Source organism: Balaenoptera musculus, chromosome 20 (genome assembly GCF_009873245.2).
Source record: "Balaenoptera musculus isolate JJ_BM4_2016_0621 chromosome 20, mBalMus1.pri.v3, whole genome shotgun sequence".
NCBI classification, from domain to species: Eukaryota; Metazoa; Chordata; class Mammalia; order Artiodactyla; family Balaenopteridae; genus Balaenoptera; species Balaenoptera musculus.
In genome coordinates this window covers 39,376,294-39,391,529 of record NC_045804.1, presented here as the reverse complement: position 1 = coordinate 39,391,529, position 15,236 = coordinate 39,376,294, and the positions used below count along the sequence as shown (strand labels likewise).

The 15,236-nt window shown below is 42.9% G+C and overlaps 1 protein-coding gene, 1 long non-coding RNA gene and 1 other non-coding gene across 3 annotated transcripts; 1 reads left to right on the top strand and 2 right to left on the bottom strand.

Annotated features, from left to right (window-relative positions):
* Positions 1-3: 3 nt before the first annotated feature.
* On the top strand, positions 4-2,934 carry ZNF830 (zinc finger protein 830). The gene has a single exon (XM_036838066.1). It carries the CDS (start codon positions 119-121, stop codon positions 1,256-1,258), a length of 1,140 nt encoding a protein of 379 aa, XP_036693961.1. The 5' UTR covers positions 4-118; the 3' UTR covers positions 1,259-2,934.
* Positions 2,935-11,814: 8,880 nt separating this feature from the next.
* Positions 11,815-15,099, bottom strand: LOC118887184. The gene is made up of 3 exons (XR_005017910.1): positions 14,959-15,099; positions 12,973-13,082; positions 11,815-12,205 (listed from the first exon to the last, which is right to left on the bottom strand). It is a non-coding gene; the product is annotated as an uncharacterized LOC118887184 (long non-coding RNA).
* Positions 13,938-14,041, bottom strand: LOC118887636. Its single transcript, XR_005018111.1, has one exon. It is a non-coding gene; the product is annotated as a U6 spliceosomal RNA (small nuclear RNA).
* Positions 15,100-15,236: the final 137 nt, after the last annotated feature.

Genomic DNA, 15,236 nt, shown 5'->3' with positions numbered 1-15,236 from the left:
AACCCTGCCGCCACGGCTCACGCTCCTGAGCCTCAACCAATCCGCGCCCGGACAGGAAGTGACGTCATCAGGCGTCGGCGGGACGGAAGCCAGAATCGCTTCGGGTCCGGTCGCAAAGATGGCGTCCTCCGCCTCCGCTCGGCCTGAGGCGGGGAAGCGAGTGGTTAATCAGGATGAACTGCGGCGGTTGATGAAGGAGAAGCAGCGTCTGAGCACCAACCGCAAACGGATAGAATCTCCATTCGCGAAGTACAACCGCTTGGGGCAGCTGAGTTGTGCCCTGTGTAACACCGCGGTTAAGAGCGAGCTCCTGTGGCAGACTCACGTCCTGGGAAAGCAGCACCGAGAGAAAGTGGCCGAGCTGAAAGGCGTGAAGGAAGCCGCCCAGGGACCGTCCGCCAGCGCAGTTCCTCAGTCCGCCAGCGCAGTGCCTCAGTCCACCAAGAGGAAGGCGCCGGACGCAGAGAGCCAAGATGCCAAAAGAGCGAAGGCCTCCCTGGTGTCTCAAGTACAGCCCTCCACTTCCGCTTTGCCCACCAACGTTGACAAAGCCGGAAAGGAGTCCACTAGGGCGACCCTCAGTAAGGCTTCGGGACTCGGTTTACTCCCTGATTATGAAGATGAGGAAGAGGAGGAGGAGAAAGAGGAGGGAGGAGGAGAAGGGAAAAGAGGGGATGTCTGTAAGCATCCGGCCAACGCGCAGGGCAAGGAACACTCACTTTCCTCCGCGCGGGAGGCAACCGGTAGTAGGCTGCCAAGCGATTTCTCGGACACAAATCCTCCCAAGGCCCCTTTAATTCCTCATTCAGGGTCAATTGAGAAAGCAGAAATACATGAAAAAGTGGTGGAAAGGAGAGAAAACACCGCGGAAGCATTACCGGAAGGGTTTTTTGACGACCCTGAGATAGATGCGAGGGTACGAAAGGTTGATGCCCCAAAGGATCAGATGGACAAAGAATGGGACGAATTTCAAAAAGCCATGAGACAGGTCAACACTATTTCCGAAGCCATAGTTGCCGAAGAGGATGAGGAGGGACGGCTGGACCGGCAGATTGGGGAGATCGATGAGCAGATAGAGTGTTACCGTCGGGTGGAAAAGCTGCGGAATCGCCAGGATGAGATAAAAAATAAGCTTAAAGAGGTTCTGACCATAAAAGAACTGCAGAAAAAGGAAGAGGAGAATGTTGACAGCGATGATGAGGTAGAACTACAGGATTTGTTGTCTCAGGATTGGAGGGTGAAAGGGACTTTGTTATAGAGTTTCAAAGACCCAAGAGTTCTACATCCTCTACAACTGTATAAAAAGTGCCGCCTCTCAATACGATATCGTTTACTCCATGCCTGGAGATTTGGTAACTTGACTGGGTTGTCGAGATACAATGAGCCTGTGAAGATACCGCTTTGGAAAATTGGTGTAAAATATTTTTGAGGTAAAGGTGTTTTTGAAGTTTTCGAAGTATTACACTCAAATGCCCACTTTTTCACACACTTATAGATCTAAAGTTTGAGTTGTAAAAGCTGTAAGCTGTAAATATTGTACATATTAAATATATATTTACTTAAGAATTATATTTTGAAATTTATAAGTTAATAGAAGTCAGACCAACAGACAAGCTTTTAGATGAAAACCAAGTGTGGCATTTAGAATGTATATGGCTTTTTCTTTTCTGACTCCCTAAATCAAACTCAAGAGGGTTGTGGCCGGGCGGGGGGTTGTTTTGTTGTTGTTTTTAAGAACACTACTCATAAACATATAAGTCATTCAGGGCTAATCAGGTCTCTGTTTCAAAACGGTGTTCCAGGAGAATATGGTGAAAAATATATGCCAAGTATGACCAACCTCCTTAATCCAAAGTTTCTCTTGATTAAACCAGTGGTTCTCGGATGTAGGTACACAGGAAGATCTCATACAAAGATTTTTTTAAAGTGTATGTGGATCATCTAGGAAGCTTTTTAAAAAATTCATGTGCCCGTGCACTACCATTGGAGAGATTCAGTAAATCTGGAGTGGGGCTCAGACACCTGTAGTAGTTTTGATGGCTTCCCAGGTTATTCTGTGGCAATGCCCTGGTGGTCCAGTGGTTGGGACTCTGTGCTTCCATTGCAGGTGGCACGGGTTCTACCCCTGGTCGAACTAAGATTCCCGCAAGCCACGAGGCGCGGCCAAAAAAAGAAAGCTTCCCAGGTTATTCTAGTAAGGCCAAAATTGGAGCACCACTGCCCTAAATCCAGAACCTATTTATATTTTTCCAGGCTTTGTTTTTTCTTTAAATGACACATTCCGTAAGTTTACTGTCTATTGCATAAAAGAAATGCTACCTTTTATTTATATCCCATCTAATCTTAAATTTTATTGTTACATATTATAAATTAGGGGTCAGAGTTAACAGGTTCTATCAGTTGTAGGAAGGAGGTATAAGTTGTTTCTCCAGCAGTAACAATTAGCCTGTGCTGATCATCAATAGTTTAAATCAATCCTTCTCCCTTTGGAGATAGAGGTATTCAAATAGGAAAAAGGAATTAGCAGTGTTCTGGGGATAGAAATGCATACAGCACATTCAAATAAAAGTGAGTAGTAATAATAATAGCTAAGACTTTCTTATAAGCCAGGCAGAGTTCTAAGTGCTTTACATAAGCTCAGTCTAGTTTCCCTAAAGCCCAGGTTTTAAGCCCAGGGATAAGGTATAAAAAAGCCTTGAGTGTTGAACAAAAGAATTCTTCCTGTAGGCAATGTGAGCAAAATGGAAGTTTTTGAGCAGAGAGTCATATCTGCAAGAAATATTACGAAAAAAAAAAAAAGAAATATTATGGAAGATTATTTCAGTTGCAGTGTATAGAACAGAATGAACATGGGTAGGGACTAGGAAGCTGGGAGACTACTTGGAAACTAGATTTTAAAAGCAAGGCAGCTAAGACTGTAATTAGGTATGTATTGAGAGAAAAGTAATAGTATTGAAAGAATTTCACAGAAAGGGCTAACACTGACTAGAAGTGAAGAAAAACAGGAGATATATAGGTGGAATTCAGGAGTTTTGGGTTTTTCTAGTGTGGGTGCCTAACGGAAGTTATCTAACACTTATGGAGCATATTAATTGTCCTGAGGCCTTTGGCAGAAAGGCTTTGCTTTCGTGAGCTGTCCAGTGGATCTGTGATAGCAACTTCAGTTTGATAATGTAAAAGGCATGTCTGCATCAAATGTATGAACCCACACTTAGAGTTTTCTGTCGTTTATCATCTTATTATTTCAGGATGTGAGAAAGTACAAGGGGGGTGTTGAATGGTGGGCCAACTTCTATATGGGCCTAAGAGGCTATGCTAATGATCTAGAGGAGCACTGTATATTAAAAATATAATTCAAGCCACATACATATATTAAATTTTCTAGTAGCCACATGAAAAAGTAAAAAGAATGTGAAATTAGTTTTATTTAATCCAGTATATCCAAAATATTCCGTTAAATTTCAATATGTAATCAATATTTAAGTATTATTAATGAAATATTTTACATTTTGGGGGTTCCTGTAGAAATGTATTTTGAAATCTGGGTGTATCTAATAGCACATCTCAATTTGGACTGGCCGTATTTCAAGTACTCACTAGCCATATGTGACTAACAGCTACCATAAAGGACAGCACAGGTTTAAAGAGAAAGGTATCAGGACTTCCCTGGTGGTCCAGTGGTTAAGACTCCATGCTCCCAGTGCAGGGGACATGGGTTCGATCCCTGGTCGAGGAACTAAAATCCCGCATGCTGCACGACACAGCCAAAAAAATAAAGTAAAGAGAAAGGTATCCAGGTGGAAAAATACAACATGCTCAGGAGGTAGTGAGCAGCCCAGTTTAACTGGAGCAGAGTGTTTATTCCTGACAACAGTGGGAGCTATCACTGAAAAGGTAGGTTACGAACCGTTGCGGAGGGCCTTGAATGCCATGCTCTAAGGGGTCAGAACTTTCACTAAGTTAAGAGTTGAGTACCTTGAGGTTGTTGAGTCCTTTACTGTAACACAGTTAAAGGGTGAGCTTAAGGAATGCCAGGCATATAAACCCCCAGTGGGTTTTTAGGAGGACCCAAAAGCTCTCAAAATCTCCCAATGCTCTGTATCCCAGAGCATGAGTGATGGGTCCCTGATCAAAATCAAGTGAATCCTTGTTGTATCTGAGATTGATGTAGATAACTACACTGGTTGTTGAATCCTTCTTGTTCCTCCATGCCTTAGAGAGCTCCTTTGTACCTCTTAGAGCTGTGGGAAATAGGTTTTGGCATTAGACTGCGAGTACCACCAATGTTTCCAAATTGTAAGAAGTGGTCCCAGGGATTTCTTCCTGTCACTTGTTCTCTTTTTAGAGACCACCCCCCCAATTCAGCCAACATTTACAGGCATACCTCAAAGATATTGCAGGTTCCATTCCAGACCACCACAATAAAGTGAATATCGCAATAAAGCAAGCCACACAAATTTTTTGGTTTCCCAGTGCATAAAAAACTTATGTTTACACTATACTGTAGGCTATTAAGTGTGTAATAGCATCATGTCTTGAAAAAAGTACGTACCTTAATTTAAAAATTCTTGTATAGAAAATGCTAACCATCATCTGAGGCTTCAGTGATCATAGTAGTAACGTCAAAGATCACTGATCATAGATGACCATAACAAATAATAGGGAAAAAGTTTGAAATATTGTGAAAATTATCAAAATGTGACAGAGACACGAAGTGAACAAATGCTGTTGGAAAAATGGCACCAATAGACTAGCTCAATGCAGAGTTGCCACAAACCTTCAGTTTGTAAAAATAAATGTAGCACTATGAAGTACAATAAAATGAGGTATGCCTGTGTGTTAGAATTATTGTAAATACTACAAAGGCATGAGGTATGCCTATGTGTTAGAATTATTGTAAATACTACAAAAAGTAATTATCGTAAATACTACGTCTCACCCAATTGAATACAGTTCCCCTAACTTGGAGGGAAAAAAAAAATGCTGATCTCATAACTAGCCTTCAAATGTTCATTTGTCCAGTGCCTTACAATTTACAAAATGCTTTCACATAGATCTCATTTAATGATGGAAGTAATGACTACTTTTTACACACCAGGGAACAAAATAAGATGCTATGGATTAAAATTGCAGGGAAAAGAGTATAACTTAGACCTAACACTTTTAATGTAACACTCACTAGATTAGTATGGAGTAATGGAAAGAACAAGGGAATTGGCACGAGAAAAGACAGGTTCAAGTTCCCACTCTACTTTTTTTTTTAAATTTTAATGAAGTATAATTGATTTACAATATTGTGTTAATTTCTGCTGTACAGCAAAGTGATTCAGTTATATATATTCTTTTTCATATTATTTTCCATTATGGTTTATCACAGGATATTTAATATAGTTCCCCCTACTCTACTTTTTAATGTCTAGTGATCTTGGGCAAGTCGCCTCTCTGAAACTTAAGTTTGCTCTACTATAAAATGATGATGATACCCCACAGGCTGTAGTGAGAGTCTAATAATACATGCATGTGAAAGGAGTTTATAAACTGAAGTTTATAAATAAAGCAATAAAAGTGTTTCTACTAGTAGAATCTGGTCTAACTCTGCCCCATGCTACTACTAACTTGCTAGCTTGATCTTAGGCTAATAATTTAATGTCCCTTAATTCCCTCTTTAAAATGAGGGAATTAGAGCAGATGATTTTTCTTAGATTTCTTTTAACTCCAAATACTTAATTTTGCCATGAGACAAGTGGCATCTCACCTTTTAAAGATTTTAAAAGTCATTCAGTTGACTATCTGGAGACAGAGATGGCCAAAGTATTGTTACTTTTACTTGCAAGATTTGCCCAGGATAGTCCCAGCTGTCTTGGTGTAATTAGGAATGGTGTCCCCTTTCACTTTCAACACTGTTCCTTTTTGGAGATACAGATACAGGTATATACTCACCTACCTAAAAGTTTGATATGAGGAAAAACCACTTTCTAATGAATGGAAGGTCTTAATGGAAATAGTATGTTTCCTGTTAATGATGCACCCATTGGCTAGCTACTTGGCTGGATGATGTGTTGGGGGATTTGAGTAAATACATATGTAGGTAGGATCTGTGGCTAGATAGATGACCTTAGGTTGGTTTTTTTGTTTGTTTTTTTTTTTGCTGTGTTGGGTCTTCGTTGCTGCACGCGGGCTTCTCACTGCTGTGGCTTCTCTTGTTGGGGAGCACGGGCTCTCAGCGAGCGGGCTCAGTAGTTGTGGCTCATGGGCTCTAGAGCACAGGCTCAGTAGTTGTGGAGCACGGGCTTAGTTGCTCCACAGCATGTGGGATCTTCCTGGACCAGGGCTCGAACCCGTGTTCCCTGCATTGGCAGGCAGATTCTTAACCTCTGCACCACCACAGAAGTCCCCCCTTAGGTTGCTTTTTAATACTGAGAGTCTGGTAGCCTGTATGATACCAGGAATTTAGATGCTTTAAATTTGAACAGGAAAAAAAATTCCTGTAACCCTGTGTTCTCTTTTCTATCTACATTTCCTCTCTCAGTGACCTCACTCATTCCCATGGGTTTAAATATCACCCATACTGCAGCAAATGAATGGACCTAGAGATTATCATACTAAGTGAAGTAAGTCAGACAGAGAAAGATAAATATATTATCATACTAAGTGAAGTAAGTCAGATAGACAAATATATGATATCGCTTATATGTGGAATCTTAAAAAATAATACAAATGAACTTATTTACAAAACAAATACAGTCACAGATGTAGAAAACAAACTTATGGTTACTGGGGGGAAAGCGGGGGGGAAGGGATAAATTAGGAGATTGGGACTGACATAGACACACTACTATATATAAATTAGATAACTAATAAGTTATCTAACTGTATAGCACAGGGAACTCTACTCAATACTCTGCAATGACCTATATGGGAAAAGAATCTAAAAAAGAGTGGATAGATGTATATGTATAAATGATTCACTTTGCTGTACAGCAGAAACTAACACAACATTGTGAATCAACTATACTCCAATAAGGGACTTCCCTGGTGATCTAGTGGGTAAGACTTCACACTCCCAATGCAGGGGGCCTGGGTTCGATCCCTGGTCAGCGAACTACATCCTGCATGCATGCCGCAACTAGGAGTCCGCATGCCTCAACGAAGATCCCATGTGCTGCAACTAAGACACAGTGCAGCATAAATAAATAATAAATATTTTTAAAACTATACTCCAATAAAAAATTTTTTAAATAAAATAAATATCACCCAGAACGAAGTATACAGAGTGAAGTAAGTCAGAAAGAGAAAAATAAATATCATATATTAATGCATATATATGGCATCTAGAAAAATGGTGCAGATGAACCTATTTGCAAGGCAGGAAAAGAGACGTAGACATAGAGAACGGACTTGTGGACACGGGGGAAAGGGGAGGGTGGGACAAATTGAGAGAGTAGCATTGACATATATACACTACCGTGTGTAAAATAGATAGCTAGTGGGAAGATGTGTGTGTGTAAAGCACAGGGAGATCAGCTCAGTGCTCTGTGATGACCTAGAGGGGTGGGATGGGGAGAGGGGAGGGAGGCTTAACAGGGAGGGGATATATGTATACATATAGCTGATTCTCTGTTCTACAGTAGAAACTAAGACAACATTTTAAAGCAATTATACTCCAATTAAAAAACAAAACTTATAGTTACCAATGGGGGCGGGGGGAGGGATAAATTGGGAGATTGGGATTGACATATACACACTACTATATATATAAAATAGATAACTAATAAGGGTCTACTGTATAGCACAGGGAACTCAATATTCTGTAATGGCCTATACGGGAAAAGAATCTAAAAAAGAGTGGATAGGGCTTCCCTGGTGGCACAGTGGTTGAGAATCTGCCTGCCAATGCAGGGGACACGGGTTCGAGCCCTGGTCTGGGAAGATCCCACATGCCGCGGAGCAACTAGGCCCGTGAGCCACAATTACTGAGCCTGCGCATCTGGAGCCTGTGCTCCGCGACAAGAGAGGTTGCGATAGTGAGAGGCCCCCGCACTGCAATGAAGAGTGGCCCCCGCTTGCCGCAACTGGAGAAAGCCCTCGCACAGAAACAAAGACCCAACACAGCCATAAAAATAAATAAAAATAAATAAATTTTTTTTAAAATGTGGATATATGTATAATATATGTATGACTTGTTCACTTTGCTATACAGCAGAAACTAACACAACATTTTAAATCAACTATACTCCAATAAAAAAAAAAATCAGGTAGGACCTTGATCAAAAGTCTAGGGTCGGATTTCTCCCACTCACTAGCTATGTGGTATCTACCTAGTCAGTTTACTCCTCCAGCCTTCTCTGGGTGTTGTGTTGTCTGGGTATTCCCTAAGAACCCTCTCACCTCTATCACTGTGATTTTGTGATTTATAATAAGAAATATATATTTTGGCCTTTGTCCCCGTTTCTGGCACAGAGCTCCTAAAACCCTTGGAATTTACTAAGTGATTAGAGAAGTGATAATGGCGTCATTTGTTATTCAAAACAAGCCCCTTTCAACCACACCTGTTTATGTTAATGAGGTGACTTTCGGAAAGCCCCTAAGAATGGGTGCTGTTTACGTGGGGAACCACCCACTGAGTAGAGGGTTAGAACTTTCAGTCTCACCCCCAGACCTCCAGGGAGGGGAGGGAACTGGAGACTGAGTTCAATCACCAATGGACCAAGATTTAATGGATCATGCCTATGTGATGAAGCCTCTATCAAAACCAAAAAGGATGGCATTAGAGAGCTTCCAGGCTGGGGAACACAGGGAGGTGCTTGGAGCATGGTGTGCCCAGAGGGCATGGAAGCTCGGCACCCCTTCCCACATACTTTGCCCTATGCGTCTCTTCTGTCTGTTCCTGAGTTATATCCTTTCATGATAAACCAGGAATCCAGTAAGTAAATTGTTTTCCTGAGTTCTGTCAGCTGCTCTAGCAAATTAATCGAAACCTGAGGACGGGGTGGTGGGAAATTCTGATCTAAAGTCAGTCAGAAGCGCAGGTAACAACCTGGATTTGTGGCTGGCATCCGAAGTGGTGGGAGGGGGCAGTCTCATTGGACTGAGCACTTAACCGATGGGGTCTGACACTAGCTCCAGGTAGATAGCGTCAGAATTGAATTAAATGGCAGGACACCCAGCTGGTGTCACAGAATTGCTTGATGTTTGGAAAACCCATATATCTGGTGTCAGAGTTAAGTAATATTCAGAGAGTATTGTGTATAATATAAACGGAAACAATAGAGTTTTTTCCTTTACAATCACCAAGACCGAGACAGGAGCTGAAGGCAGGAGAGGGAAACCATAGTGGGCTGCTGGTCGGAAGGCTTCAGTAGGAAGTGGAACCTCCCAGAAAAGGAGAGAAGAGGGCTTGGGGCTCTCCTGGTATAAAGGAAATGGCACGAGGAACAAGAGAGGAAGTGTTCAACCCAGTCTTCAACCTCTGCTGCACACCAGAGCTGGAAAACCAGTGGTCATCAGTGCTACCTATTGACCGGCCCTCAGTCCCGTGGGGGACACAAAACTTAAGTTTAAGGACACAAAACTTAAGTTTGCTTCCCAAATAGGCTCTCTTGGTAAAATTAATTTTCCCTTTGAAAATTATTAATTTACCTCCTAAAAAACATGACCACCAGGACTTCACACTAGAAAACCCAACCAAAAGTTCAAGGAGGATGGTAGTAACTTTGAGTCTCCCTCACTCTGTGAGGGTCACTCTGTTATCTGTGACCTCAACCCTGCCCCAGAAGCCCCGTCTCTGTGCCATGGATTAACTACTCCCAAAGGCACACCTGACTCCTCTCAGCTGTCCTACTTCAACCTGGCAGCTGCAGCACAAAGATGTTCAAAGGAGAGGCAAAAAAAAAAAACAAAAAACCCTCTGGTTAAACCAACCTCCAGGGACTTCCATAGTGGTTCAATGGTTAGGACTCCACCCTTCCACTGCAGGGGGCATGGGTTTGATCCCTGGTCTGGGAACTAAGATCCCTCATGCTGCACAGCACAGCCAAAAAAAAAAAAAAAAAAAAAAAGCCAACCTCCATAGGCTTTATTGAGAATGAAGAGCCATGGGCTGATGTGAATTATTACATCTTCCTACAGCTGTTCCCTTTTAAATATTTATCCTGGCAAACACCACCACTGTTTTTTACAACTTATTTTAATTGTGTGACTATTAAGCAAACCAAACCGTAAAATCAGCTCTCAGTGCTGAAATTTATGTGATTCATAGGCCAGAGCTTATTAAAAAGAAATGCACCGAGTGCAAACTAGCCTCATGAGTGCCCCACACCATCTCTAGGCAGGTGTGAAGCCTTTTAGCTATTACTGCCTGTGGCTTCCAAGCTTCCACAGTGTGTAGCGTAAAAAAAGAACAGAATCTACCCATTTCCCTGTGATTTTTTTTTTCTTCTTAACAATCCTGATGAGTGAAAACCGGATGTCAGGGATGCTACAGTCCTAAAGGGGGTGGCAGAAGCTCTGAGAGACTCTCAAACAGGATCGGTGCCCTGGAAGATTTAGGATCAAGGTCTGAGGGAAGGACTTAATCATGGGACTTCGAAGAGCCAGGAGGTATCCTGCATATTTGCTACCAAGGTCCTTCTTGATTTGGACCATGGAACTGCTTTGAGACTCCAGTAGAAGCCCTCCCTCCAAAAATGCACTTACACACAAATATTTATATAAAATTTCAGGGGGTTCAAGGACACCCCTGAGCCTATCCACAGATCTCCTAGGGGTCCATGAGCCTTCAGTTATTACTACTTTCACTGTTACCACTTAAGCTGCCCTCATTTCTCCCCTTTTTACAGTAGCCAACTAACTCATCTCCCACTCTCTCTACACAGTAGGCAGAGTGACAGCAATCCTGTTAAAACCTAATCAGATCATGTTACTTCTCTGCTCAATATAACCCACTAGCTTCCCATTTCACCTGCAATAAAACCCAACATCTTTACAGTGGTTTACAAGACATGATCTATCTCCAGATCCCCTGCTGAGCTCATCTCCAGTTCTTCTCAGCCTTAACTCCTGCTGCTCTAGACACACCCATCTCCGTGTGATCCCTCAACAGGACACACACCTGCTGCTCTGTCCTGTGCGGCCTTTTCTTGCTGCTCCCTCTCCACCTGGCTCTCTCCTTCATTCCTTCAAGTGTATTCAACTGTCACTTTGTCAGCGAGGCCTTCCTGACCACTGTATTGAAAACTGCAACCCCCATTCTGCCCTCCCTGACACCTCCTGTCCGCCTCTTCTTTTTCTCCATAACACCCATCATCATTTCACATAGTATGCATTTTCCTTACTGTTTATTATTTCTCCCATGCTAACCTGTTAGCTGCAGGAGGGCAGGGATTTCCATCTGTTTTGCCTCATTGCTGTACTCCAGTTCCTGGAATAGTGTCTAACCCAGAGTAGGCACTCAATAAACACTTGACTGATTGGTGACTAGCTTAAACTCTGCAGTGCCATGAATGTATCTAGGCTGCGAGCAGGCGGGAATGTACATTTACTGAAATACCTCCAAGTGACAAGCGGTTTGCAAGTTAATATATGTCATCTCATTTAATTGTCACACACAATCCTAAGGGGTATTTTTATCCCCATTTCACCATGAAAACTGAGCCCCAGCAAAATTAAGAAAATAAAGAGAGGTTACACAGCCAGTGGTGGAACATAATTCAAACCTAAGTCTGTGTGACTCCAAAGCCCTGCTATTCCCACCACACATCACCTCCTTCCTCTTGGTGGCAGTTCCCACTTCCCTAAGGAAATGCAACTGCCAGCTTTCACACCTCCTTCCACTTTACAGCTGGGGTCTGAGTCAAAGATCATTAGGGGTTCCTTGGAGCTCTAATCAAGCAAAAGACTTAGAGCCTGAGTCTTTTTGCACATTTACATCCAACATTGTCAAAGATACAATGTAATGAACATCCTTCTGAGGGAAGTTTATTACTTTTAGAGAGTCATTCATTCATTCATTCCATTCACTCATAGGTTTCATTCATGTATTCATAAATACTTGCCTAGTGCCTACTATGCACCCGCTACTGTTCTAGGCACTGAGGATAAAAAGATGCACGAGGCACAGATGTCACCCTTCACAAACAGGTTTGACGCCTCAGGTGGTGCTGTCCAACAGAAGTATAACACGGGCCATTTGCAGTTGTATATTCTCCTGTCACCACATTTTGAAAAAAGTAAACAGTTAAAATTTATTTGAATAATATATTTTTATTGAACCCAACATAGCCAAAATATCACTTCAACATGCAATCAACATAAAAATATTATTAAAGAGATATCTTACAGTCTTTTTTTGTTTGATAACATCTTCAAAATCAGTTTGTACTTTACACTTACAGCACATCTTAATTTGGATTTTTTTTTTAAATTGAAGTGTAGTTGATTTACAACGTTGTGTTAGTTTTAGGTGTACAGCAAAGTAATTCAGTTATACATGAGCATATATTCTTTTTTTCATGTTCTTTTCCATTATAGGTTATTACGAGATATTGAATATAGTTCCCTGTGCTATACAGTAGGTCCTTCTTGCTTATCTATTTTATATATAGTAGTGTGTATATGTTAACCCCAAACTCCTAATTTATCCCTCCCCCCAGCACATCTCAATTTGGACTAGCCACATTTCAAGAGCTCAATAGCCACATGTGGCTAAATGACAGCAACTGACAGCATAGGGCTGGGGAAAAAGACAGATGCAGTCAAGGGGACTTTCAAAACACCATAGTAAATGCAGTGACAGAGATTATGTTCAGGATCACTCAACCGAGGGAGTTCGGATTTGAGCCTCCAGTGACCTTCCAACCCCAGACCTGTTCATGCTGCCGCACATAAAAGACTTTGCCCACTTCAAACAGTGGCCTGATTGCTGGCCTCGACCAACCAAACTTAATATATCCAAAATAAAATTCATCCTCTTACCTCAAATACCTCCTCCTGCTTCCTCATTTTCTATTTCAGCTGATGGCACCATTATCTATCTGTTCACTCAAGTCATCTTCATTACATCTTTAGACAAAAGATTACTTTCTCTAGAAGATAATTTAAAATCTAAATCCTGGGACTTCTCTGGTGGCGCAGTGGTTAAGAATCCGCCTGCCATTGCAGGGGACACGGGTTCGAGCCCTGGTCCGGGAAGATCCCACATGCCACAGAGCAACTAAGCCCATGCGCCACAATACTGAGCCTGGGCACCTAAAGCCCGTGCTCTGCAACGAGAAGCCACCGCAATGAGAAGCCTGCGCACCGCAACGAAGAGTAGCCCCCGCTCGCCGCAACTAGAGAAAGCCCAGCAACAAAGACCCAAAGCAGCCAAAAATAAATAAATAAATAAATTTAGGGGCTTCCCTGGTGGCGCAGTGGTTGAGAATCTGCCTGCCAATGCAGGGGACACAGGTTCGAGCCCTGGTCTGGGAGGATCCCGCATGCCGCGGAGCAACTGGGCCCGTGAGCCACAATTACTGAGCCTGCGTGTCTGGAGCCTGTGCTCCGCAACAAGAGAGGCTGCGATAGTGAGAGGCCCGCGCACCGCGATGAAGAGTGGCCCCCACTTGCCTCAACTAGAGGAAGCCCTCGCGCAGAAACGAGGACCCAACACAGCCAAAAATAAATAAATAAATAAATATTTTAAATAAATAAATAAATAAATTTATAAAATAAACTTATAAAAAATCTAAATGCTTATCCAAAAATGCACCTTCCTCTCCACCCCAACTAACCGAGCTTGTTCAGGCCACTTTCATCTCTCACATGGGTCATCACAAGAACCTTTTTCTTCCCCAGTTTTATTGAGATATAATTGACATACAGCACCGTGTACGTTTAAGGTGTACGGCATAATGGTTTGATATAGATACAATAATAAGCAAAAAAGAAAAAATTTCCTTAAAACTATGAACCTCTTCACGAATTTGCATGTCATCCTTGTGCAGGAGAGCCATGCTAATCTCTGTATGGGTCCATTTTAGTTAAAGTTCTGCCCAAGCCAGCACTGAAAACCTTTTAATTGGTTCCCTTACTATTTCATAAGGCCCTTCAAGGCTCTCAATCCCTTACATAACAAAGCCCATGATCTTTTTCACATAGCACAGAATTCCCTCCAGGGTGTGAGCTTCGCTTCTCTAACAATGCCCAGCTGTTCACCTTTCCTAGACCCTGAACAGGTTCTCTCACCTCCTCTGAGCCTGCTATTCTTTTGTACTTTGGTTGGTTGGTTGGTTTCTTTGGCCGGGCCCCAAGGCTGGGGGGATCTTAATTCCCCCATCAGGGACTGAACCGGCCCCACCACTGAAAGCGCCCAGTCCTGACCACTGGATCGCCAGGTGTAAAATCAGCCATCCTAATCTCTCAAAAAGTTGACCTGAGGTTTAAAAGAAATATACTTTAAACAATACACAATCAAGGGTTTTCTGTACCCATTACTCCTTTATATATCCATCTAGTGCCCCTTTCCAATTAAATAACATTTATTGCTTACTATGTGCTAGGCACTTTGCGGGACACAAGACAATGGAAATACAGAAAAATAGATTGAATAGCGCGCGACCTTTGCCTTCCCCAAGCTCATCAAAATATAGTTTCTCAACCAGTACCTTTAATGACTAGATAATCTCTACAGTTAAGAGCAAATCACGGGGGCACTTCCCTGGTGGCACAGTGGTTAAGAATCCGCCTGCCAATGCAGGGGATACGGGTTCAAGCCCTGGTCCGGGAAGATCCCACATGCCGGGGAGCAACTAAGCCTGTGCACCACAACTACTGAGCCTGCGCTCTAGAGCCTGTGAGCCACAACTGAGCCCACGTGCCACAACTACTGAAGCCCACGCGCCTAGAACCCATGCTCCGCAACAAGAGAAGCCACCGCAATGAGAAGCCCGAGCACGGCAACTAAGAGTAGCCCCCACTCACCGCAACTAGAGAACGCCCACGTGCAGCAACAACCCAACACCGCCAAAAATAATAAATTTTTTTAAAAAAGAGCAAATCAGGGGGTCCCCGGCGTTCCTTCAGGCGCCGCCTCATCCCAGCATCTGGGCTTTCTCCTGATGGGTAAACACCCCCGCCACGCCCCAATACAGAGTCCTGGGCCTCTCCCGGGGAACCTGACCACCGCCCACGTGGCAGGCGCAGGGCGGGGACTTGAGGCGCCGCTGGGGCCTGGACCTCTGCGCCTGCGCACTGCGGCC

What these genes read in the sequence shown, in the direction of transcription:
- ZNF830 (XM_036838066.1), top strand. Translation starts at nt 119, where the DNA reads ATGGCGTCCTCCGCCTCCGCTCGGCCTGAGGCGGGGAAGCGAGTGGTT.